Below are 24,040 nucleotides of genomic sequence, written 5' to 3' on the forward strand. Positions count from 1 at the left end.
CAAATGAGCTACTTACTTTGGAAACTTAACTTTTGGCTGCAACTTCATTTTATTTTTTACTTTTGTAAAGAAATTCTGCTGTGATAGATTTTTTTTTTTTTTTGCTTTTTCTGATTACTGATCTTTTGTGAGTTGGGAATATTGCAATGAGTGCATAGTTTGATATTGTCATCATATATTCTTTTTTTATTGTGGTACTGGCGATAGAACCCAGGGGCATTCTACCTCTGAGCTACACCCCCAGCCTTATATTTTAGTTCTTTTTAAATTTTGAAATAGGGTCTCACTGAGTTGTGAAGGGCCTCATTAAGTAGCTGAGGCTGTCTTCGAACCGCAGTCCACCAGTCTCAGCCTCCCAAATACTGGGATTACAAGCATGTGCCACCATACTCGGCTCATATATTCTTTTAGGATAGCTGTAGCATTGTTGTTAAAAAAAAAAAAAGAAAAAGAAGGTACCTTTTTCATCTAATTTAATACCATGCCTTAAAAGTTAGACATTTGAAGTCCACTTTTAATGTTCTGTTGTTTTGACATGATCGAGAGGCACTGGTCGTAACAAAAGGTACATGTCATGGTGATACACTCGACAGTCTAGGTACTGTGGAGTTGTAACTGCATCACTGCAATTTATAGTGCAATGAGAAGCAGTAAGACATGGCGGGTGCCACATACGGTCTTTCTCAATTATTTAATTTTGTATCATGGTGTGAAAGCAACCACAGAGAATGTGTAAATGAGCAAGACTGTTTTAATAGGCTTTATTTATGAACAGTGAAATTCAGATTTCATGTTTTTACATGTAATAAAATATTGTTATTTTGATTTGTTCAACTGTTTAAATCTATAAAAATCATTCTGAACTCACAAGCTGTGCAAAAACAGGAAGGATTTGGTCCATAAACCATAGTTTGCCAACTTCTGCTCTAAAGATATTAACAAAAGGGGACTATCTTGGTAAGAAATTTTTGGGAGTGGAGTGGATAACTGAACTGAATTTTGAAGGATGAGCATGCATTTAGAGAGGTTAGATACACTGTTAAGAAATTGTTGGCAAGAGAGAGTGTTAATCAGATAGGAGTTGGAAGGAATATAGAAGTCAAAGTGAGAAGGCACTGAAATGAAATAAGCCTGTGGTGGTTAGAGGGCAGGGAAGAATGAAACCAGATGGACTTGAAGAGAAGCTTAGAGGACAGACTGTACAGAATAGGTAGCATAGACCTTGGTAAGAATATTTTATTTGAACTTGTTTATAGTCATGTATTTTTCTTATTTACTAGTTGAGATGGCTACTTATACCTCCTTCAACTAATGATTCCCTTATGCATGAGTATTTATATATGCATACATGTTTGTATATATATATATATATCTGTGTATATGTATCTGAAAGAGATATATTTTATCCATTGTAAATTCATCAGTTTGGAAAACTAGAAAAATTCTCATTTTTGCTTAGGGGAAAAAACTTGCTATCTTCATATTTGGTTATTTTAATTTTATTTGTTATAATCATAGATTAATTATTCTTTACAGACATCTTATTCTCAGCTCCTTGCAGCAACATGTCTTTCAAAACTTGTCAGCAGAATCAGTCCTTTACCTATTGAACAGAGGATTGATATCAGTAAGTGGTTTATTATGCTTTTAAATATACACTTTTCCTGTTCATTATGCTAAACTGTTAAAAGGCTTGGAAATGATTTGATCCTGTCCTTTACAAAAGATGAGTAGTTTCATTTATTCATCCAGTGATGATAATGATGTAATATACACAACAGTGTATAACCAAAAAAAGTATTTTCTAATTTAATGACAAATAGAAAAACCGTTTTCCCAAGTAACTATACTATTTTGCATTCTTACCAATAATGTACAAAGATTGTAGTTTTTCTGTATCTCCAAGCCTTAGGTCTTATCTTGATCATCTTCTGGTTATTTCTCTGTGTTCATCTTTTTTCTGCCCATTCCCCATCACCAATAGATCATAAGCTACTCTAGGTATACACATAGCATATCTTTAAAGTGTTTTTTGAACTTAAAATTGTTTTTATCAGAGTATTTTCAAAAATAGCTCATAACTGAATTTGTGTTAATTTAATCGAAGTGTTATTTTACTTTTCTGCTCATGCTTTCCTTCATTTATAAACTTATTTTAACATATTGTACTATTTATATTTTTATGTCACTTAAACAGCATAGTGTACAGTCCGTTTTGCTATTACATAACATATATGTTCCTAAAAGTGAAAAGTGAGATTGTTCAAACAAAACTGAAAAGCTTGTCACTGATGGACTTAAAAATGATAGAAAACTGATAAAAGGGCAGTAGAGTTTTATACATATTAAGTGGTCAAGAAATACCTGAACAGTACAGCAAAGATAGTAATTTGACATCTGAAGTTTCTGCAGCCCCCTTTCCCTTCCTTCTTACCTTCCTTCCTTCCTTCCTTTCTTTCTTTTTTTTTTTTTTTTTTTTTGCAGGTCTGGGGATGGAACCCAGGGGCATTTGACCTCTGAGCTACACCCGCTGCCCTATTTTTTATTCTTTATTTTGAAACCGGGTCTCACTGAGTTGCAGAGGGCCTCACTAAGTAGTTGAGGCTGTCCGCAAACCGCAATCCTCCAGGTCTCAGCCTCCCAAATGCTGGGATTACAAGCGTGCGCCACCACGCCTGGCCTTTTTTTTTTTTTTTGTGGTACTGGTGATGGAATCCAGGGGCTTTCTACCTCTGAACTATATCCCAGCTTTGTTTTTTATTTTTTATTTTGAAACAGAGTCTCACTAAGTTGCAGGAGGGCCTAAGTAGCTGAGGCTGGCATGAACTGTGATCCTCCTGTCTTAGCCTCCCAAGTACTGGGATTACAAACATTTGCAGGGCTTCTAAAGAGTTGACGTTTGTGAGTTACTGTGAAGTGACAGAAAGGATATGCTTTGATATAGGGTGGAAATGATCACACCAGGTAACGATGGGTGTGGCTGATAATCTGAGATGAAGTATAGTAGCTATTAGGTATTCAAGACATATGTTTTTTGTGTATAGCTTGGTTCATTTGGCCTGGCTGCAGCTTTCTGCATTTACCTAACAGTTTCTTGTAGGTTAAATCACTTAGAAACAAAAGTGATGCTCATATTATTCTTTAGGTTATCCCCAGTGTATCAGATGCAATGGAGCAAGTTTTCTTTTTCCAAACAAGCTTTATAGAAGAATTGGCTAGATGAATAAGTGCATATGGCAAAGCAAAGGATTAACTATCAAAGAGCACGTCATTGCCTCCTTTTTCTTCACATGGTTTACATTCTCTTTCTCAAATGATCATAAAATATTCTCTTTATAGGAAACTATATTCTGAATTATGTGGCATCACGACCTAAGCTGGCTCCCTTTGTCCTCCAAACTCTTATTCAAGTCATTGCTAAAATCACTAAATTGGGGTGGTTTGAGGTTCAGAAAGACCAGTTTGTCTTCAGAGAAATTATTGCTGATGTGAAGAAGTTTCTTCAGGTAAGAAGGCATTGTGACATATTACAGCATCAACACTTTTTTTTTTTTTTTTGGTTTATAATACTGTCTTTTTTGTGTGCGTGTGGTACTGGGCATTAAACCCAGGGGTAGTGTACCTCTGAGCTATACCTCCAGTCCCATTTTATTTTTATTTTAAAACAGCATCTCTAATCTCAGCACTTGGGAGGCTGAGACAGGAGGATCGCATAGGTTTGAAGTCAGTCTGAGCTACTTAGTGAGGCTCTCAGCAACTTCGTGAGACCCTGTTTCCAAATAATATAAGATAGGTCTGAGAGTATAGCCTGGGGGTAGAAAGCCCCTGGGTTCCACCCCCAGTACCACAAAAACAAAACAAAACAAAAAGCATCTCACTAGCTTGAGAGTCTCACTAGTTTTTGAGGCTATTCTTGAACCTGTGATCCTCCTGTCTCAGCCTTCCAAGTACTGGGATTACAAGTGTGCACCACCACACCTGGCTAGAATACTGTCTTTCTTAAAGCCATGTGGTTTATTTTGTGGCTACCAAAACCATATTAATTATCATTTATCTTTGGATCCTTTGTTGTTTACTCTCAGTAAATGAAAATCATGCTGTTGCATAATTTTTTATCAGAAGAATGCAAATTATTATGTTTTCTAATTTTGAAAGTATATCTTTGGCTAGGCATTGTGGCACATGCTTGTAATTCCACTACTTGGGAGGCTGTGATGTTGCAGTATGGTAATTTGTTAGTAATGTACATGTAAAGTCTGGATTTTGATAGGAAGAAAGTTTTGAGATTAAGGTGGAGGCTGATAAAATTAACATTGTAGAGGCTCTGAAAATGTGCAGCATGTTGATAGTCATACATTAACTTCACTGTATTTTGGGTACTTTATGTGTCTTTATTACATATACATATTGAATCTATGCTTGTGCACTAATAAGGTAGATGAGCATTTCCCCATTCAACTCTACGTACTCAGATGTATTAAAAAATGAGTTTTGAGTTTTTTTTGTTTGTAACACTCTGATTTTCTTAAACATTTAAAAACATTTAAAAAGAAATGTCATTAAGTAAATGTGATGTTTTGGTATTTAATTTTTTGTAAATATTACTTTGTTTACACATTAAGAACCAATCATATATCTCCACTTAGGCTAAACTTGGTTATTTTTTCCAAAGGGTACTGTGGAACACTGCATAATAGGAGTAATGATCCTTTCTGAATTGACTCAGGAAATGAACCTGGTAAGCCTTTCCACCTAACAGGAACATGGAGTTTGCTTAATGCTTTTTTTCCCCTGTCTTTATTTGTGACAAATGTACAGTTGTCTTTGTGTGGCATAAACTGACTAATGAAGTCCTTTTGTGTATATCTCTATTATTGGGATAATTAAGTAGTGTAATATTTTGATTGTTAGTGAAAATAACAGCAATAGTTGAAAGTACTACAAAAAACAGGGAATTTGACATGTTCTTACTCCATGGGCAGTTGGAGATTTGTCCTCTTATCATTTCTATGTACAGCAATATACTAACCATAAGAAATAAATTATATGTAGAAGAGAAACCTTTATTCATTTACAAATAAAAGGCAGTCGTGTGGTGAGTTGATTCTTAGCAGTAGATATACAACAGGCCTTTTGGTACTTTGCCACATTTTCACCCTGGACAAGGGGAGCTTCCAGAAGCTATGCCTTCCCCCAAACAGTGATTTTCTGAGCCCAGCAGCTGAGCACATTGTCACTGGCTACTGTTCACTTTTGTGCTTAGTGTGGTCCTAAACAGGACAAAAGCAGAAGTTGGGTTCTGTAGGAATAATTTTGTAATAAAGAGGGTTTCAGTTTTAAACATGTCTTCATCTTGAGTATTACATGTATGTGATTTGTGTATACGTGCAGGACCACTTGCCAACTCCTTTTGGAGTCAAAATATAGCTTCATAATCTTGAAATAATAAACAGTTTTTCTACTTCTGTACTATCAGAAATGAGAAAAAAATTTCCAAGTATATAAGAAAGGTTTCTGAAATTTAAAGCGATCTCAGTTCACTATGGCTGTCATCTCTCTGACTTTTCTATCTCAAAGTGTGTGACATTTCTCAGCTGTATACATATATGCACACATACACCCATGTCCTCCTCTCTCCTTTCTCTCTCCTCTCTCTGTGGTATTGAATCCAGTGCCTCCCACACACTAGGTAAGCACTCTACCACTTAGCTACACCTGAAGCCCTTTTTTGTTGTTTATATTGAGACAGGGTCTCACTTAGTTGCCCAGGCTGCCTCACATTTGTGAGCCTCCTGCTTCAGCTTCTCAGCTACCTAGTATTAAAAGAATGTGCCACTGTACCTGGCCCACTTTGATATCTTAAGATGTTCTACCATGCTCTCCCATTGTAGATTTATTCTTTTCTTCTTTATAATTAATGAATATTTTATTTTATTTATGTAATAAGCAAAATATTTTACAACCCTGTTCCTCATCAGACTTAAAATTTATTCTTCATATCAATACATATTCATGTTTTCCAATTTTATTTAGTAGGTCATAATTCATTACTAACATCATTTTGATGCTCTGCTCTAATTCTCCAATATTTAGCTAGTAAAACACCTTTCGACCTGGCTTTTGTGTCTATTTGGCATTTCTTTACCATTTGTTGAATACTTTTATTCTTTCTGGCACAGTATGTTCCAGGTGTATCTTGCGTAGAACAAAGTACTTTTGAAGAAAAGCTCCAAGGTCTGAAATGTGATTTTGGTTTTATATGGTAAAAAATACGGCTCTGTGGAGATATTTAGCCTGATTTTATGGCATATTCAGTTTAAACTAGCATTAAGTATTTCCAAATCAGGCATTCTAGAGGCAAATCTATATGGCATAAAGAAAATCCATAGTTTAATTATAGTTTTCAGATGGACACTTTGTAAATTTATTCAGTGTAACAGGATTTTTTTTTTGGGGGGGTGGTCTGGGGATGGAACCCAGGGGTTTTCAACCTTCAAGCTACAGCCCTTGTCCTATTTTTTATTCTTTATTTTGAAACAGGACCTCACTAAGTTGCAGACGGCCTCACTAAGTAGCTGAGGCTATCCACGAACTGGGATCCTCCAGTCAGCCTCCTGAATGCTGGGATTACAAGTGTGTGCCACCACACCTGGCTTAACAGGATGTATTTTTAAAGAAAAAGATCTAAACTTGAGTTTTTCTAAAAGTTAAAACAGGAGTATAAATTACCCTACTTTGCTTAGAAGCCAGGTCTACTGTTCCTGTAGTATATTCAATATGCAATCATCAATAAATGAAATATCTTATGCCTTAATGGTAGAGTCATAAGTATACAATAGAAAGTCAATGTGGAATTTTGTTTCTTAAAATGTTGGATATTTTAAAATGAGGAATACAAAATAAGCATGCAAATCTTGAAGAAAACTAAATAAAATATGAATTATTGTTGATTCCTTTGTACAGACTGATTAGCTTCTTAAAATTTACATATTGTGTCTGAAAATTGAGAATATCACCTATTTAAATGGATGTTTTTAAGATGATGTAAACTGCCAGCATAGTGCCTAGTATGTAGAAGTCACTCCGTAAACCTTAGTTTCTTCTCTACATGTTAGAGATATGATGGCAGTGCTTAAAAAGAATAGTATATCTCCAAGGTTGATTTTGAAGACTAAGTGAAGTAATATATTATTTATAATGAAGAATACATTATAAATTGGAACTGTAACACTGCATGCCCTTACAATTTTTATGTGTTACAAGAAGTATTATAGGAGATTTAGACTTTCAAATTTGAGTTAAGGGAGGAACACTAGAAATGCTAATTCAAATCTTTCATATTGAATACAGATTCCAGTAAGTACCTTCTGTAATCACTTTGGACTTCTATCATGTTTCATGTTTGTGTGGCGTTTAAGTATTTCCTTAATTGAAAGTGGAGCTTAGAAAGTGTCAGATAATCAATTTTCAGCTCACTACCTTTTTCAAATCTATAAACATTAGCAAGAAAAATGGTTTATTTTCTTCTTACAAATAGCAAAAAGAATAAACAGTAATGCTGTAGCAACTCTAGAGTATAGTGTTAATGATTATTTGGGTATCAAACCTCAACTTTGTTTCCTGTTGATAAGTGGAAATATTGCAAGTACTAGTAATATACTTTGAAACATCATAGTTCAGGTTAGAAGTTCCAAGAGGTACTCTTAGTATATTTAGTCTTAAAAAATATTTGCCCGCTGGGCGTGGCGGCTCACGCTTGTAATCCCAGCATTTGGGAGGCTGAGACAGGAGGATCGCGGTTCGCAGACAGCCTCAGCTACTTAGCAAGGCCCTCTGCAACACAGTGAGACCCTGTTTCAAAATATAAAGAAAAAATATAGGGTTGGGGGTGTAGCTCGGAGATAGAATGCCCCTGGGTTCCATCCCTAGTACCCCCTCAAAAAACATTTGCCATTAGCTAACAAAATATTTAGAGGAGATAAACTATTGCTTACATTATAAATAGGATGTCTATTTATAGTTTCTGCTTTGTTTCTTTTCAGAATGCTAGTGACATGAACTCATGACATAACATGGTATATATAAAAATACCACTTTCATATAGAGGAATTTTTCTGTAACGGATTCAATTTCTTTTTTTTTTTTTTTTTTTTTTTGCGGTACTGGGGGATTGAACCGGGGCATTGTACCTCTGAGCTATACCCCCAGGCCTATGTTTTTATTTTATTTTATTTTTTTTGGTGGTACTGGGGGTGGAACCCAGAGGCTTTCTACCTCCAGGCTATACTCCCAGACCTATTTTATATTTTACTTGGAAATAGGGTCTCACTAAGTTGCTGAGAGCCTCACTGAGTAGCTGAGGCTGGCTTCAAATCCTCCTGTCTCAGCCTCCCAAGTGCAGGGATTACAAGTGTGCACCACCACGCCCGGCTCTGATTCAATTTCTGAGTCACATAATACTAGAGTTTAAAAGTTATCTTAGAGATTTCTCATCTTACAGGTGGCATCTGAGGAACAGGGAAATTGTTATTTGTATAATATGAAATACAGTGCCTGGTTCAGGAGTTGATAGTCTTAAGAATATATCTCTTACTTTATATTCAGTGTTATTTATACTGCCTCTGAACTTGTGATACACTTTTAATTTTTAAAGCAGTATAGTTCATAGGAAGAACACTCAAATGAAATAGTTTAGAAACTTGGGTTCTAACCCTGTCTGTACCATTAACTCTGAGTAATCTTAAGCAAGTAACTTCCCTAGTGGATTTTGAAGAGCTTTTTTAGTTCTCTTCTTTATCATTCATTAACCATTGTTTTCATGGTTACCAAGTAAATTTTTGCTCACCGTGTGTGTGTGTGTGTGTGTGTGTGTGTGTGTGTGTGTGTACCCACAGGAGTGTAGGTCTCGTAAGACTGATTTATCTTGGTCTTTTTAGGTTGATTATTCTAGACCTTCAGCAAAACACAGGAAAATAGCTACCTCATTTCGTGACACTTCTCTCAAAGACATATTAGTGCTAGCATGTTCTCTTCTAAAAGAGGTAAGTTATTCAGTAATTCAATTTTCTATTTAAATTATTTAGGAAATTTTAAGTTTTAAAATAATTTCTAGTAGATTTCTCCCAAATTATGTTTTTAAAAATTATTATAGACAGTCTAAATTTAAGTACAGTAAATCTTTATAAATCTGTAAGAGTGAGAAAAATGTTTACTCCCTGGGTATATAAGGTAAAACCCAAAGGGAATTTGGTAACTTGTCTTTAGGTAGTAGTTTGCCCTTCTTTTTTTGGTGGTACTGAGGTTGGAACCCAGAGGCTCCCTACCTCCAGGCTGTACTCCCCGACCTATTTTATATTTTATTTGGAAACAGGGTCTCACTAAGTAGCTGAGGCTGGCTTTGAACCTGTGTGAGCCTCTGGTCTCAATCCCGAGTCTTAATTTTTATTATCTGCCTCCCCATAGTATGATGGGGTGCAGATAAAAAATGAAATGACAGTTCAGTTTTCCTAATTTATCAACTGTCAACATTTTCTTAGTTTAGCCAAGATAGCTGACTTTAATATTTCCTCTGGGAAGTAAGAATTCTGTTTTTATGTAGGAATGTGTTGAACATTAATGGTGGCATATTCATAATTGTGCTGTGTTCCCTTATGTACTGCAGAGATTCCGTCATGCTGCTCAGGCTTATTAGTTGGCATACTACAGTATTTCTCAAAGTATGTTCCACTAAGTACTAATTTCTATTATATCACTTCTGTGGTACTGGTTGGGTATTCATTACCCTAAATATTTGGGACCAGAAGTGTTTGAGATTGGGATTTTTTTGGATTTTGGAACTTTTGAATAGACTTTACTGGTTAAGCATCACAAATCTAAAATTCACAAAAATCCAAACCTTTTTGAGTGTCATGTAGGTGTTCAAAAAGGTTGAGATTACAGACTTCAGATTTTTTAATTAGAGATGCTCAATTGGTATAGTAACATGATAACTGTGATCTTAGGTCAGACTCAGAGAACCTCTGTTCCCCTCAAAGACCCTATAATCTGTAGAATTGTCTTTTAACTTGGAAAAAATGTAACTTGTACAAAAGTAGATAGAATAGTAAAATTGGCACTGTGAACCCATCAGTCAGTAACAGTCATGGCTGATTTTGTTCCTTGTTGCCTATTTACCTTAGGTTTTTTTTTTTAATATTATTCTTGGAGAATCCCAAGCATCATATAATTTCATCTACAAATATTTCACATGTCTTTAAAAAGTATTATCTTAAAGCCAGGTGTGGTTGCACACACTTGAAATCCCAGTACTTGGGTGGCTGAGACAGGAGGATTGAGGTTTGCAGCCAGCTTTAGCTATTTAATGAGGCCCTCTGCAACTTAGTGAGACTTTCAAAATAAAGAATAAAAAAGAGGGCTGGGAGTGTAACTCAGAAGTAGAATGCCCCTGGGTTCAATCCCCAGTACTGAAAACAAAAATAGTTTAGTCTTTTCTGGTTGTCTCAGAATGAACATTATTTTGGTGGTCAGGAGTCCACACTCAAATAATTCTGACAGTGTTTGTCAGCCAAATATGGCTCTTTCATACATGAACTTAGCCTACCTTTTCTTGAAGAAAGTTGTATTTTCAGCTTGTTCAAAGTATCCTTTGAGCTGGTGAATCCTCTCTCTTTCTATAGTTGTACTATGTGAAGTGTTTGTACTGCTGCAATCTCTATTTAGTTAAATGTGAATGTTTTTGTTCTCATTTTACAAATTAAAATTTGAACATAAAATGTTCTATTATTATAGAAATTTGTGGATAGTAAGTTTATCATTTTTCCAAATATTTAAAACAACATAACTTTGTAAACACTTTTTTATACCTTTCTACCTCTGAACTACACTCCCAGCCCTTTTTATTTTTTATTTTGAAAATGTCTCACTACTGCTGAGGCTAGCCTTAAACCTGTGCTCTTCCTGTCTCAGACCCTTGATGACTGAGATTACAGGCATGTGCCACTACTGGCTTTATTTTATTTTTTGTTACTAGAAATAGAACCCAGGGCTTTCTACATCTGATCTACACTTTGAGTCCTTCTTTTGTTTTGAGACAGCGTCTTGCTAGGTTGCTGAGATTCTCACTAAGTTTCTGAGGTTGGCCTTGAACCTGTGATCCTTTTCTCTCAGCTTTCCAACTGTTGGCATTACTGGTATGTACCACTACACCTGGCCATTATTACAAAAAACTTTATTGATTATTATATTTTGAGTTTTAATGATAAAACTTTATGGACATTTTTTCTCTCTCTTATTATAGATGTGCTTATAAATTCTTTTTTTTAAACTAATTTTTTGTTTGAGATTAAAGAAATATTTAAATCCATGAATCTAAAACTTATTGATATATTTCCTATTGTCTTACTTTATTTTGAACTTTTTTTAGGTGTTGGCCAAACCTTTAAATCTTCAAGATCAAAGTCAACAAAATCTTGTGATGCAGGTCTTGAAACTGGTCCTCAGCTGCCTAAACTTTGACTTCATTGGCAGTTCAGCAGACGAATCTGCAGATGATCTGTGCACAGTACAGATTCCAACAACCTGGAGAACAAGTAAGAAAAGTTTAGCATGAAGGATGCTTAGCATAAAAGATGCATAATTAAGCAAGATAGTTGCCCTGTATATAGTTATTTCTGTTTTTTGCTTAGGCAATCAAAAAAGTTTAGGAGGATTTGTAACCCAAAGTAGATAGTGATACCCAATACTGAAATGTTTTCCCCAGTTCACGTCACACTAGCTGCAGTATTATGGTTTTGGAAAAGAAAATACGGTTTTAGAGCTAATTGGAAACCAGGTTTGGGAGAGAAAATCAATAGCTCTGTTTGGAAAGTTTTATATAAACAGTATGAAAGAATCTAACAGTTGACAAGAGATGTCAAAATATTTTGCAGAGTTACAAAGAGAGTGAATAAGAGTAAATGACTTAGCAAAGTTGCTACTTACTTTTTTACAGAAGAGTTACCAAGAAAATCTGACCCTTTCCCCATCCCAGAAAAAAGATGGCAGCAAAGTACCCCTCAGGTCAGGGATGGGAAATAGGGCATAAAGGGCTTGGTTAAAAGACTGTTTTCTCAACAAGATCTTTTGTACCACCTGTGTACCTAGGTAACTACCTTTTCCCCTCTCTTCTCTATTTCCATTAACCTCTCCCCCAGCTTCTGAAGATCAAAGTTTTATTCCTCAAGAAAATTGAACTAGACAGGCCTTTGAGTAGGGCTACCTGGTATAGTAGAGGAACACTGTTGATCAGTAAAAAAAGAAAAAAAAAAATTTAAACTGGAATGGAATCCAGGTACATTCTACCTTTGAACAATCCCCCAAGCCCTTTAAATTTTTTAATTTAGAAACAGGGTCTTTCTGAGTTTCTGAGTCTCTCTAAGTTGCTAAGACTGGTGAGGTGTGTGCCACCACACCTGGCTGTTAATTCATTTTATGTTGCTGTGACCAAAATATCTGACATAAACAACTTGGAGAAAGAAAGGTTTATTTTGCCTCATTGCTTCAATGCATGGTCAGCTAGCTTCCAGGCAGAAACATCATGGCAGAGGGTATGATAGAGGACAGTTTCTCAGTTTTTGGCAGCTGGGAAACAGAAAGAGAGACCACTTGAGAGAGCAAAAATGAGGGTGAGAGAGAAAAAAAGAAAAGAGAGAGCAAAGAGAAAGGAAGGGTGGCCCAGGGCAAGATAAACCTTTCCAGAGCACATGACCTCTTCCTTAACCTAGGTCCCATTTCCAAATAACTCATTAAGATGGTTAAAGTGTGTGTAAGGTACTAGTGATCAAAACCAGGGCCATTCTACCTCTGAGCTACACCCCCAGCCATATATATATTTTTTTGAAAGAGGTCTCACAAGGTTGATGGAGAGTTTCACTGCTTGCTGAGACTGTTCTCAAACCTGTAAAATTCTCCTGTCTCCAAATCTTTCTGTCTTCCAAGTCCTGGAATTATAAGCATGCATCATCATTCAGATCCCTTCACTTTCTAAAAGTCTTCCCTCTGGGCATGCTGTGTGTAGACCAGGCCTTTAAGCATGTGAATCTCTGGAAATCTTTCCAGACCCACATCCTCATAGGCACCATATGAGAAGTTGTAGGATTGAAATCAAGGACTAAAATGACAAATGTGATTCAGTGTCTTATATTTTGACTATGGTGTTAGATTAATGAATCAACACATGTAATAAATTGTACAAGCTAAAAATTATGTACACATGCATAAGTGCATGTAAAATTGGCATATCTGAGTAAGATTTTTCAACTACCTATGAACCTACCATTATCTCAGAATGATTAAATTTTAAAAAGTGGGTGAATCAGTAAAAACAGATAAGGTGGAGAGTAAGAAATAAATTTTAAAAAGGTATACTTAATATCTTTTTTGTGCTTAGGTGTGTGTCCATCACAAATTATTTTTAGATACTCTGACAGATTTGCAAAATGTTCCTTGTAATATTTTCCACATGCTCAGAAGCACCAACCCCTCATTTGCACTCTTCCACCCATACCTCTCAGGGGCCTCAACTTTAAAAATATTTGATAAATGTGAATACTGCACTCCTTGGCTCAGCTGTTAACATTCTTTATACAGTCACAATGAATGTTAATATTTTAGAATTAACTTAATCATAATATTTGATAATAGTTGAAAGAGAAAAGATGAATTATAGAGAGTGGTAGAAGTGGGATTGTAGGGTGGGAGTAAATGGCCAAAGCCTCATTTGCTAAAATAAGAAGCTGATAGATAAAGAGCCATATGAAGAGATAGTATGAAATAAATTTGGAAGTATATGGGAATATGGTGGTTGGAATGGGCCAGAATATAGCTTTATTTTTTATCATAAGCTTTTTAGTAGCATTTACTTCTTGATTTTTAAACAATGTTTATTTACTTTAATGTAAATTGAAGTAGTAGGAAAATTATCCTGTTTGGAACTGTAAATTTTAGATGCAAATAAGGACCATCTTAGCCTGTTAATTTTTTTATCTCTGTACTTTCATCTTTCAAAGGAAAGTAGAAATCTAAAGTAGTCCGAACTGGAAAGAGTGGAGTGGACACATGTAAAAGTCTTAGAGTTCTCAGTTTGTGTGATATCTTTCTTTGTTAAGATAGCTAGATTGAAAATAATGTTGTCAGAAAATAATTTTTCCCCCAGTTTTCCTGGAGCCAGAAACATTGGATCTTTTCTTCAATTCGTATCATTTGCTTCCACCACTACTGTCTCAGTTAGTAAGTAAAAGTCATTTGTTACTTCATTAAAAAGTACCTGTGATCTTTATCTAATGAAAGTAAAGAATGGCATATATTTATTGCAAAAAATTCTACTTATTTGTTAAAATACATACTTTCACAAGTAGTTCTTAGAATTTCTGGATTGTATATTGCTTAAGCTATTTGTCAGATTTTATTTATTTTGTCAATAGTCCAATCCATTTTACAGTTGAGTCCAGAACCAATACTGTTGATTTTACTTCTACTCAAGCCAGAGCAACTTATCAACTTATGTCGTCCTTAGTGATGAGTTTCCACAATGCCCAAGTCTAGCAGTCCGCCACCCCACCAGGATCTTACCCTCCCTAATGCTTTCTGCCAAACATGTCTGTATGAAAGACGAAAGGCATCAACTCACTTGAGTTGGTGCTCTGGTTGTTCATTAACTTTTTAAATCAAATTTTGTTGCATGCTCAAATTTTTTTGAAGCTTTCTTGTTAAATAGAACTTTAAGACTGGGTTATATCTTTGTAGAGTCAAAAGTAGATTTGGCAGTGTTAAAAAGAGTTACGTTTAATATCTAAGCTTCTAAAAGTAAGTTGATAAATTCAAATATTGACATTTCCTTAAAAAAGATCCTCCAGACTTAAAATGTGTATCAGTGGTGTGTATCTGTCTTTCACCAGATCATTCTCGCTCTTAACTGTTTAAAAACTATGGTTTCAAAATATAAAAATAGGTCTGGGAGTGTAGCCCACAGGTGGAAGGGCTTCCAGGAACCCCAGTACCACCAAAAAAATTAAAAATAAAAATATAAAAACTATGGTTTCATGTAGTTATGGTTTAAGAATAAAACAAAAACTTCTGGTGATTAAAAAGTAAAGTAGGAAACATATACTTTATGAAATGGTAACTAACATTTACCAGATATTTTCTCTTATATGGTGCTTTTATCAATCTTCACAGTGGCTATGCTACGGTAATAATCCTGTCCTTCATTGGTAGGCCCAGAAACACAGAAAACGGACAAGAATGGCTAAGTGACTTCCCGCTAGGGCAGCAAAGAAAATATTGGCACTGAGATTAAAACCCATTTTTTTTTTTTTTTGGCCCCCACCTGTGGGGTTTTATTTTAATGCACTGGTGCTTCCCAGGTCTGTACATCAGGCTGCCTTGGGGAGGGGGTTGTTTTGGTATTTCTTAAATTTGTTTTTTAAAAATAGTGGGTTTGGCAAACTGGGAGCATATCTAAAAAGAGAATCTTGTGATTTTTGTCACTACTTTCACTCTTGCCAAGGGACCTAGACATTTTGTATGGGATCTCCTAATTGAAATGCTTAAGTATTGACAATAAATTTCACATTATGGTTTCCAACCTATTTTCATGTACCTGTCAATTTTGTTAAAATAGTCACAGAACTGAAATCTTGGAACATAATGGATTGAAAAAAACATTGGGCATATATGTGTACCAAAAGGAAACATAAGTAGGCTATTTTGGCCTGAAAGTTTCCAATTTGGGGCCTCATTTAATAATACAGCAGACTTTAGTAGGTATTACTGGAATTAAGAACCCAAGTCATGAAATCATCTGGAATCTTTAGAAAGGTAACTAGATCACAGATATTCTTGAGGAATTTTTGGAAAGAATCTCTTCCAACACCATTTTCACAATGGATGGTATAAAATATTCCATGATCACTAAATTTGGGATATACTGTTTTAAGTCAAGTTATGTATTCTTCCTTTCCACTGCACATGCAGGATGCCGGGGTGCATAATTTACAGTATTTTTCTAACATACTGTACCATAAATCATATTTTCCCTGGTAGAATATCTGGTTCATTGGTTCACAAACAGAGTGGGGCATCATAACCAATCGGGAGCTTTTTTAAGATATACATATCCAAGTCCTTCTGTGGCAGATTTAATATGTAAAGAAACAGTGCGAGGGAATGCACACAAATAGGAATTTTTGTGGTAGTGTAGAAGGGTTGTGGTAGTGGTTGATGATGCTTTTATTTAATATTCTATAATGCTTTTTATTAAAATTAAATACATTTTAAGGACTAGTATTCCATGTATGTGACCATAGCTCCTGTTAAAATTGAATTTTTTTTTTTTGTTTCTAGGCACTTTCATGTTTAGTTCAGTTTGCCTCTACAAGAAGGTCCTTATTTAGCAGTCCTGAACGTGCCAAGTACCTTGGTAATTTAATTAAAGGAGTGAAAAGGATACTTGAAAACCCTCAGGTATTTATGAAGTAATTTAATTAATACTTAGCATATAGAAATAGTATTTCTGCTCAAAGGCACATAATAAACTCATCATGAATTTATTATGATTCTGGAAGAAAATATTTAGTATACTCATCTTACTTAGGTCTCATTTGTAGTAGAGATACGGTAGTTTTTAAAAGTGGATATTTTCATGGTAGACTTTTTTCTTTTAGGTGAATACAGAGATTACATATCTTACTATTCTTTTACCATGGTATTATATTTCTTTGCTTACACTTGTTAAGCTACCGAGATGATTAATTCAGGGTTATATCTACCTTCTGAACCAGAAGACTTAATATAACTCTAAATGTTAATATTGAAACAAGTGGATTTAAATTATGAAATAATGTCTTTTTGTCATCTTGTGGACAAATGAGAATTTGTAGATTTAAAAACAGACTACATTAACTTCAGGGACCCAGTGACACTATTCATTTCAAGAATTTCAAAGTCACTCTTAATGAGTGATTTTGCAGTATCTGCATAAATATTTTTATTTTGTTTCTGGTTAAAACATTTTTAGTTAAGCCAAAGATTTTAAAAGGTTAAGTGGTAATTTATCTAAACCTGTTGGTTGTTAATAACTTTTAGGGGGACAGACAATACCTTTGTACAGAAATAAAATGTAATTATTCTACAAAAAGCAGAATTTTTGCAAGTTATTCTCAGATATATTTATGGGTTATGTACTTATTTTATCTTTTCAATGTTATTACAACAAAATTTCTCTGTTTTGCTGATGAATGGGATTTTACCAATATGCTTTAAACTTTTTAGTTTTTTGAAATATACTTTTATTGGTGCATTGTAGTCTCACGTCATAATGAGATCCTGCACACAGCACTTGGTGAGATTCTCCTCTGCTCCCTCCCCACTCCTTCCCCATATATGATATTGAGGTTGGCATTGGTATCCCACATATGTACATAAGGTTGTGGAAGTCCCTCCCGGCAGCATCACTCTCCCCTGGACTACTGCTCTTTCTCCATTGCCGTTTCCCTCCATTATCTAAAGTCACTCTTGTATCCTGATTACTCCTTATCCTCCTCATATGAAAGAAAGCATATGACCTTTCATTTTCTGTGAGTGGCTAATCTCATGTAAAATACTGTTCTCCATGTCCATCCATTTTTCTTCAGATGACATATTTTTGTTCTTCTCACTGGCTGAGTAATATTCCATTGTGTGTATAACTCATAATTTTGTAATGCATTCATCTTTTTTGCTATTTTGCTTCATACTGCTAATAAACATGAGTCTGCATGTATCTCTATACTATTCTGATTTCAGTTCCTTTGTAAAGATAGCCAGGAGTGGTATAGCTAAATCATATAATGGCTCAGTTCCCGGTTTTCGGAGGAATCTCCACACTGATTGCCAGTGACTGCACTAATTTTGCAATTCCACCCACTGTATAAAAGAGTGTCTATTTCCCCACAAACTTGCCAACATTTATTGTTGTTTGACTTCTGCATGATTGCCATTCTAATTGGGGTTAGATAGAATCTCAGTATAGTTTTCATTTGCATCTCTCTGATTGCTAATGTTGTTGAGCATTTCTTAATATATTTAATGGCCATTTGCATTTCTTCTTCCATGAACTATCTTTTTAGTTTCCTTGTCTATTTATTTACTTACTTATTTACTTATTATTATTATTTACTTATTGCTATTATTCTACTGTCTTTGTGATTAGTTTGTTTCTGCTTTTTTGTGGTACTGCAGATTGAGCCCAGGGGCCTTCTACTGCTGAACTACATCTTCAGCCCTGTTTTATTTTTATTTTATTTTTATTTTTTATTTTTTTGGTGGTACTGGGGTTCCTGGAAGCCCTTCTACCTCCGGGCTACACTCCCAGACCTATTTTATATTTTGGAAACAGGGTCTCTTAAGTCAGCAAGGCTGGCTCCGAACCAGCACCATCCTCCTGTCTCCGCCTCCCAAGCGCGGGGATTACAAGTGTGTGCCACCACGCCCGGCTTATTTTTATTTTTATTTTGAAACAGCGTCTTGCTAAGTTGCTGAGAGTCTAACTGCTTGTTGAGGCTGTCCTTGAACGTGTGGTCCTCCTATCTCAGCCTCCCAAGTACTGGATTACAGGTATGCACCACCATGCTGCCACTGTTTTGTTTTGTGTTTTTTTTTTTTGCTAGCTGTAAGGTGTGTCATTAGGTTTACTTAAGGTGACTTTCTGTTTTTCTTTCTTTCTTTTTTTTTTTTTTGGTGGTACTGGGGTTCCTGGAAGCCCTTCTACCTCCGGGCTACACTCCCAGACCTATTTTTTACATTTTCATTTTGGAGACAGGGTATCCTAAACCAGCGCGCGCGGCTGGCTTCGAACCTGCGCGATCCTCCTGTTTCTGCCTCCCAAGCGCGGGGATTACAAGCGTGCGCCACCACGCCCGGCTGTGACTTTCTGTTTTTCTTATGTGAATGCTCAGTGCTTTAAATTTTCTTCAAAAAACTGCCTTCAAAGTGTCATGTAGATATTATTATGTTTCTCTATTTTTGTTTAATTCTAGAAATCTGTTTAATTTTCCCCCTTATTTCTTCTCTGATCCAGTCTTCATCCAAAAATGTGTCATTCAGTTTCCATGTATTTATGTAATTTCTTTGGGTCTTCCTGTTTTTGATTTCTGCTTATATTCCATTATGATCTGAAAAGATGCATGGAATTATATTAGATTTTTTTGGATATGCTTTTACATGATTTGTGGCTAGGAGTATGGTCTATTTTGGAAAAGCTTCCATGAGCAGCTTAGAAGAATGTATTCAGTGTCATTGGTTGGAATATTCTGTATATGTCTATTGTATCCATTTGGTTTATAGTGTTCTTTGTGTCTGAAGAATCTTTACTGATCTTTTGTCTGGAAGATCAGTCTAGAGGTATGAGAGGTGTGTTGAAGTCTTGTATTGAAGTATTATTGTATTGGGATCTATGTGTAACTTAATTTTCTGAAGAGTTTGTTTTATAAAAGTGGGTATGTGCATGTTTGATGCGTAAATGTTTACTATCACTGTATTTTCTTGTTGGTTTGTTCCTTTTATCAGTAAAAGATGACCCACCTTGTCTCTTTTGATAAGTTTTAGTTTAAACTCTACGTTGTTGAATCTAAGAGTTGCCACTCTGGCTTTTTTGGGGGGTGGGGGTCTTCTATATGAATTATCTTTTTCCATTCTTTTATCTTTAGCCTATGAATATCTTTGCCCATAAGTTGAGTTTCTTGCAAGCAAAATATAGTTGGATTATGGACTTTAATCCACATGGCCAGTCTGTGCCTTTTAATCAAATTCTTTAGATCTTTGACATTCAGTTTATTATTGAGAGATGATTTTTGTTTTCTGTTATTTTGAATTTCATTTTCCATTTGCTATAGTATTATTTCTCCTTCACTTAGTTGCTCATCTGATAGAATTTTTATCCCTTCTCTGGTTCTATTTTTTTTTTTTCATTTTACTATTGTGCTTTATTTATTTATTTTCTTTTGCGTTAATGGGAATTGAACCCAGAGCTATTCTGCCTACGAGTTATACCCCCAGCCCTATTTTTATTCTTTATTTTGAAACAGGGTCTCACTCAGTTGCGGAGGGCCTCACAAGTTTGAGACTGGCTATGAATTTGCGAACCACCTGTCTCAGCCTCTCAAGTACTGGGATTACAAGTGTGCGCCACCATGCCTGGCCTGTTTTATTTCAAGTAACTTCTCAATGCCTGATTGGTAGTCATGAATTCTTTTAGTGTTGCCTGTCTTGGAAGGTTTTTATTTCTCTGTCAGTTTTGAAAGATATGTTTTCTAGATATAGCAGTCTTAGTTGGAAGTTGTTTTCTTTCGGGGTTTGGAGTACATTATACTAGGCCCTCCTGGCTTTTATGATTTGAGTTGAGAAATCTGGAGCGATTCTTATTGTTTTGCCTTTGAATGTGACCTGTTGATTGTCCTTTTGCTCTTGATGCATTTCAGATTCTCTCCTTGACCTCTGTGTTTGTCATTTTCATTATTATGTTGCATGGGAGAATTCTTCTTTAATCTTGTCCTATTGGTATTCCGCATGTGTCCTACCTAAGGATGTCCATCTTATTTCATGTTTGGGTAATTCTGTGATATAATTTCTATGAAGAGGTTTCTAATGCCCTTTTTTTTTGTTTCTATATCTTCTTTAATATATATTATCCATAAGTTAGTTCATTTCATAATATCCCATATTTCTTGAATGTTCTGGCTGTATTGTCTTATGGTCTTAGTCTTCTCTATATTGTTGACTTCAATCAGTTTTGAATTCTAAGAGACTGTTTTTTCATCAGGTCTGCCAGGGGGTGGTTTATAGTGGGATTCTTAATTTCATTTATAGTTTCCTTCATTTTGCTAAGGGCCTTGTTTTGGTTAATATGTAGGACCTCAATTTCCTTATTAATATATTCCTTTATATCCTATATATTCTCTCAGATTCCATTTATAAGCTCTTTGATCATGTTGCAAATCAGTATTCTGAAATTTCATTTTGGCATTTTCTGCAGCTCTTTATTGGTAGTATCCATTTTTCCTGAGTTTTGGGTTTGTTTGCTCATTGGTTTTCTTTCTCATATTTTCATGATTCTTAGTTTTGTGTCTTTATTGTTTTTGCATCCTCTTTCTCTTTGTGTGGGAGTCCTTTATGTATATATTGTCGCTTGATAATCAAATAAGTCTTATGCTGGACTATATATTTGCCTTGATAAATATGTCTCATATAATCAGACTTTTGAGTTATTTCTACAGAACCTCTTTAAGAGTATATGATTCTTAGTCAGTGCAAGCAAGTAGCAGTTTCTGATTGGCTGCAAGCCTCTGTGCTCTCTGGGTCCAAACTCAGCAGGGTCAGAGTCTAACGTCTTAAGCCTGTGGTCTGGCTGGCTGAGCTCTGATGCCCAACACCACTGCTACTCTGCTGGTTGCAATCACTGTAAGCCCTGTGCACTGCTGGCGTCCTGCCTTCCAGTTTGCAGGGCCCAAGCACAACAGAGCCAGAGATTATGCTTGTACCCTGGCTGTCTAAGCTTTGTTGCCCCAGGGACCTCACCACTGACCCCAAATTCTGCCGGCCAAGAGATTGTAGTGTTTCCGTCCTGTAGTGTGGCTGTATGAGTCAAACTGCCCCAGGAATATTGTTGCATTCTGCCATCTGCCATTACATGAACCCTGCTGGCCCCTGGCCCCCTGCTTGCAGGGCTCAAATTTTGCCTGGGTAGAGATTGTACTGTTCTGTGCCTTTGGTGTGGGTGGCTGAGATTTTAGCCCTAGGTATAAAATTGCTGACCTGGACATTTGCAATCTCCAGAGACCTTGCTTTCCATGGTATTCTTGACACTCAAATACTATTGGGCAAGAAATTATAGCCTTTTGGGTCTATGGCATGATTGGCTAAGTTACCCCACAGGTCTCACTGCTAGCAGTCCTATGGTGATCACTGAAGACTCCTCAGGGGCAGGTGAACTGCTGACTCTATGTCCTTCCTGAGTGTTATTAGGGACTGTCAGCTAATTCATGTTTCTACTGTGTCTGACTCTAGCCCCCGCTCCCACCTCTGCATGTATGGTTTGCAAACTCATAGATCATGGGTTTTGTGCTTGCCACATGAGTCCCTGCAGACACTCAGGCTCCTACTGAAACAGTTTATAAACTCAATGTCTTGACAAATTTCAGTTTAGTTTTTGGGTCCCTCCAGGAAGGTTCTGTAGTTTCCTGGTCCAAAGAGTTCAGTTACTTCCATAGGACTTTGCTGGGAGATTTGGCTGGGTGATCTGGAGATTCACAGTAACATTGATGGAGGTGGATTCTAGCTGTGCTTGGGTTCCTGCAGAAAGTCTGTTGTTTCTTAGTCCAGAGGAGTTCAGCTATAGGTGTTCACTGAGCTGTTTGGCTACTTGGTGTGGAGGTTCACACTCTTGAGGTTTGAAGTCTTGAGAGGAGAGAAGAATGCCATTATATTTTGTTACTAGTTCTCTGCAATCACAGTTGATAGAATTTAGCTTCTTTACTGGGTTTTATCTTTGATAACCACTGGGTTTTGGCAGCCTCCAGCTCATGGGTCCTCATTATGGTTGCTGCCTTAGCTCTTCACTCATCATTGAGACCTGTGGACTCTTCAGTTCTCTGCTCTCTGTGGTGTCTCCAGTTCAGCCATGTTTCGGCTGTCTTTTTTCTTTTTTCTTTTTTCTTTTTCTGACTGCTTTTCTCTTGCCAAGAAGCAATCTTTCCACAGGTTGAGCTCTGAGTCAGTCACTGAAATGCATTGCCTTCCTGTATTCTGCCATCTTGGATCTCCCCCTTAGTTGTTTGATTCAGTGTCATCAGTCAGTATTGTGGAAGATACTGTGCCAATGCCAGATAATTCTTTTAAATTTTTCAACATCCTCATGTTGATATTTCATTGTAAAGGTTAGTCTTAATGTTATTCTACAATCACAAGCATGTATTAAAAGATCTGATTACAGCCGGACATGGTGGCGTATGTTTATAATTCCAGTGCTTAGGAGGCTGAGACAGAAGGACTGCACAGGTTCGAAGCTAGCATCAGCTACTTAGGCTCTCAGCAACTTAGTGAGACCCTGTTTCCAAATAAAGTATAAAATAGGTCTGGGAGTGTAGCCTGGAGGTAGAGGCCCCTGGGTTCCACCATTAAAACACACACACACACACACACACACACACACACACACACACACGACCTATAATTACTAAATGTCTTTTTGGAGTTTGTCCATAATAATTAGACACTATAGTTTTCATGGCAGTCCTATGAAAGAAAATTTTTAGACTCTTTCAGTATTAAATTGATACTTTTTCAAATTTCATTTTATGCCCGCTTCAGTACTTACTGAAAAGTGCTCAGACTATAGAGATGATAACACTTGTGTCCTATTTTCAAGGAGTTCACTGACTACTGGAGAGACTTTTCTTGGTCTTTCCTTTTAACCTGTCCTCTCTAAAAAGTTACCTGTGTATCTTTTATTTTTGTTAACCTGTATATTCCCTAGCTTGTCCACAGCATTGTAGCAGTTTATTTGAGTAATAGGTTCCTAAACACAGTTTAGAAACTGGTGCAATGCTTCTAAAACTCTTTTTTCCTTATTATTAATTGACAACAGTAGTAAATTTAGCAGAAATCACTTGATTTCTTACATTATTCTCTACCCTGTTTTTATAAAGTGCCATAAGTATGCATGAAAAATAAGAGACTTCATGAAACACTTTGAAATTTTGATTTCATCATCAATAGGTTGATTTGATTTAAAAGCCTTATTTTTTGTTTCATAATTTAGGGTTTGTCTGACCCAAGTAATTATCATGAATTTTGCCGATTTTTGGCTCGTTTAAAGACAAATTATCAACTGGGGGAATTAGTTATGGTGAAGGAATATCCTGAAGTCATCAGATTGATTGCTAATTTTACTATTACTAGCCTACAGGTAAGTAAAAATATATCATTGACATTAAGCTGTATATAGTTTTAAGACCATTTGGTAAAGATT

The 24,040-nt window shown here is 36.0% G+C and overlaps 1 protein-coding gene across 1 annotated transcript in view; it reads left to right on the forward strand.

Moving 5' to 3' along the window:
• RANBP17 (RAN binding protein 17) overlaps nucleotides 1-24,040 on the forward strand; it is a gene marked incomplete at both ends in the record, with an annotated part of 325,987 nt that overhangs the window by 11,705 nt on the left and 290,242 nt on the right. Inside the window, 8 exons of the mRNA XM_080698633.1 lie at nucleotides 1,537-1,627; nucleotides 3,340-3,506; nucleotides 4,673-4,738; nucleotides 8,937-9,041; nucleotides 11,423-11,588; nucleotides 14,192-14,265; nucleotides 16,381-16,500; nucleotides 23,831-23,977. Coding sequence (XP_080554759.1) covers nucleotides 1,537-1,627; nucleotides 3,340-3,506; nucleotides 4,673-4,738; nucleotides 8,937-9,041; nucleotides 11,423-11,588; nucleotides 14,192-14,265; nucleotides 16,381-16,500; nucleotides 23,831-23,977 — 936 coding nt within the window. The remainder of the gene's footprint in view (nucleotides 1-1,536; nucleotides 1,628-3,339; nucleotides 3,507-4,672; nucleotides 4,739-8,936; nucleotides 9,042-11,422; nucleotides 11,589-14,191; nucleotides 14,266-16,380; nucleotides 16,501-23,830; nucleotides 23,978-24,040) is intronic.

The sequence above is a fragment of the Muscardinus avellanarius genome (genome assembly GCF_963383645.1).
Source record: "Muscardinus avellanarius genome assembly, chromosome: 7".
Lineage (NCBI taxonomy): Eukaryota > Metazoa > Chordata > Mammalia > Rodentia > Gliridae > Muscardinus > Muscardinus avellanarius.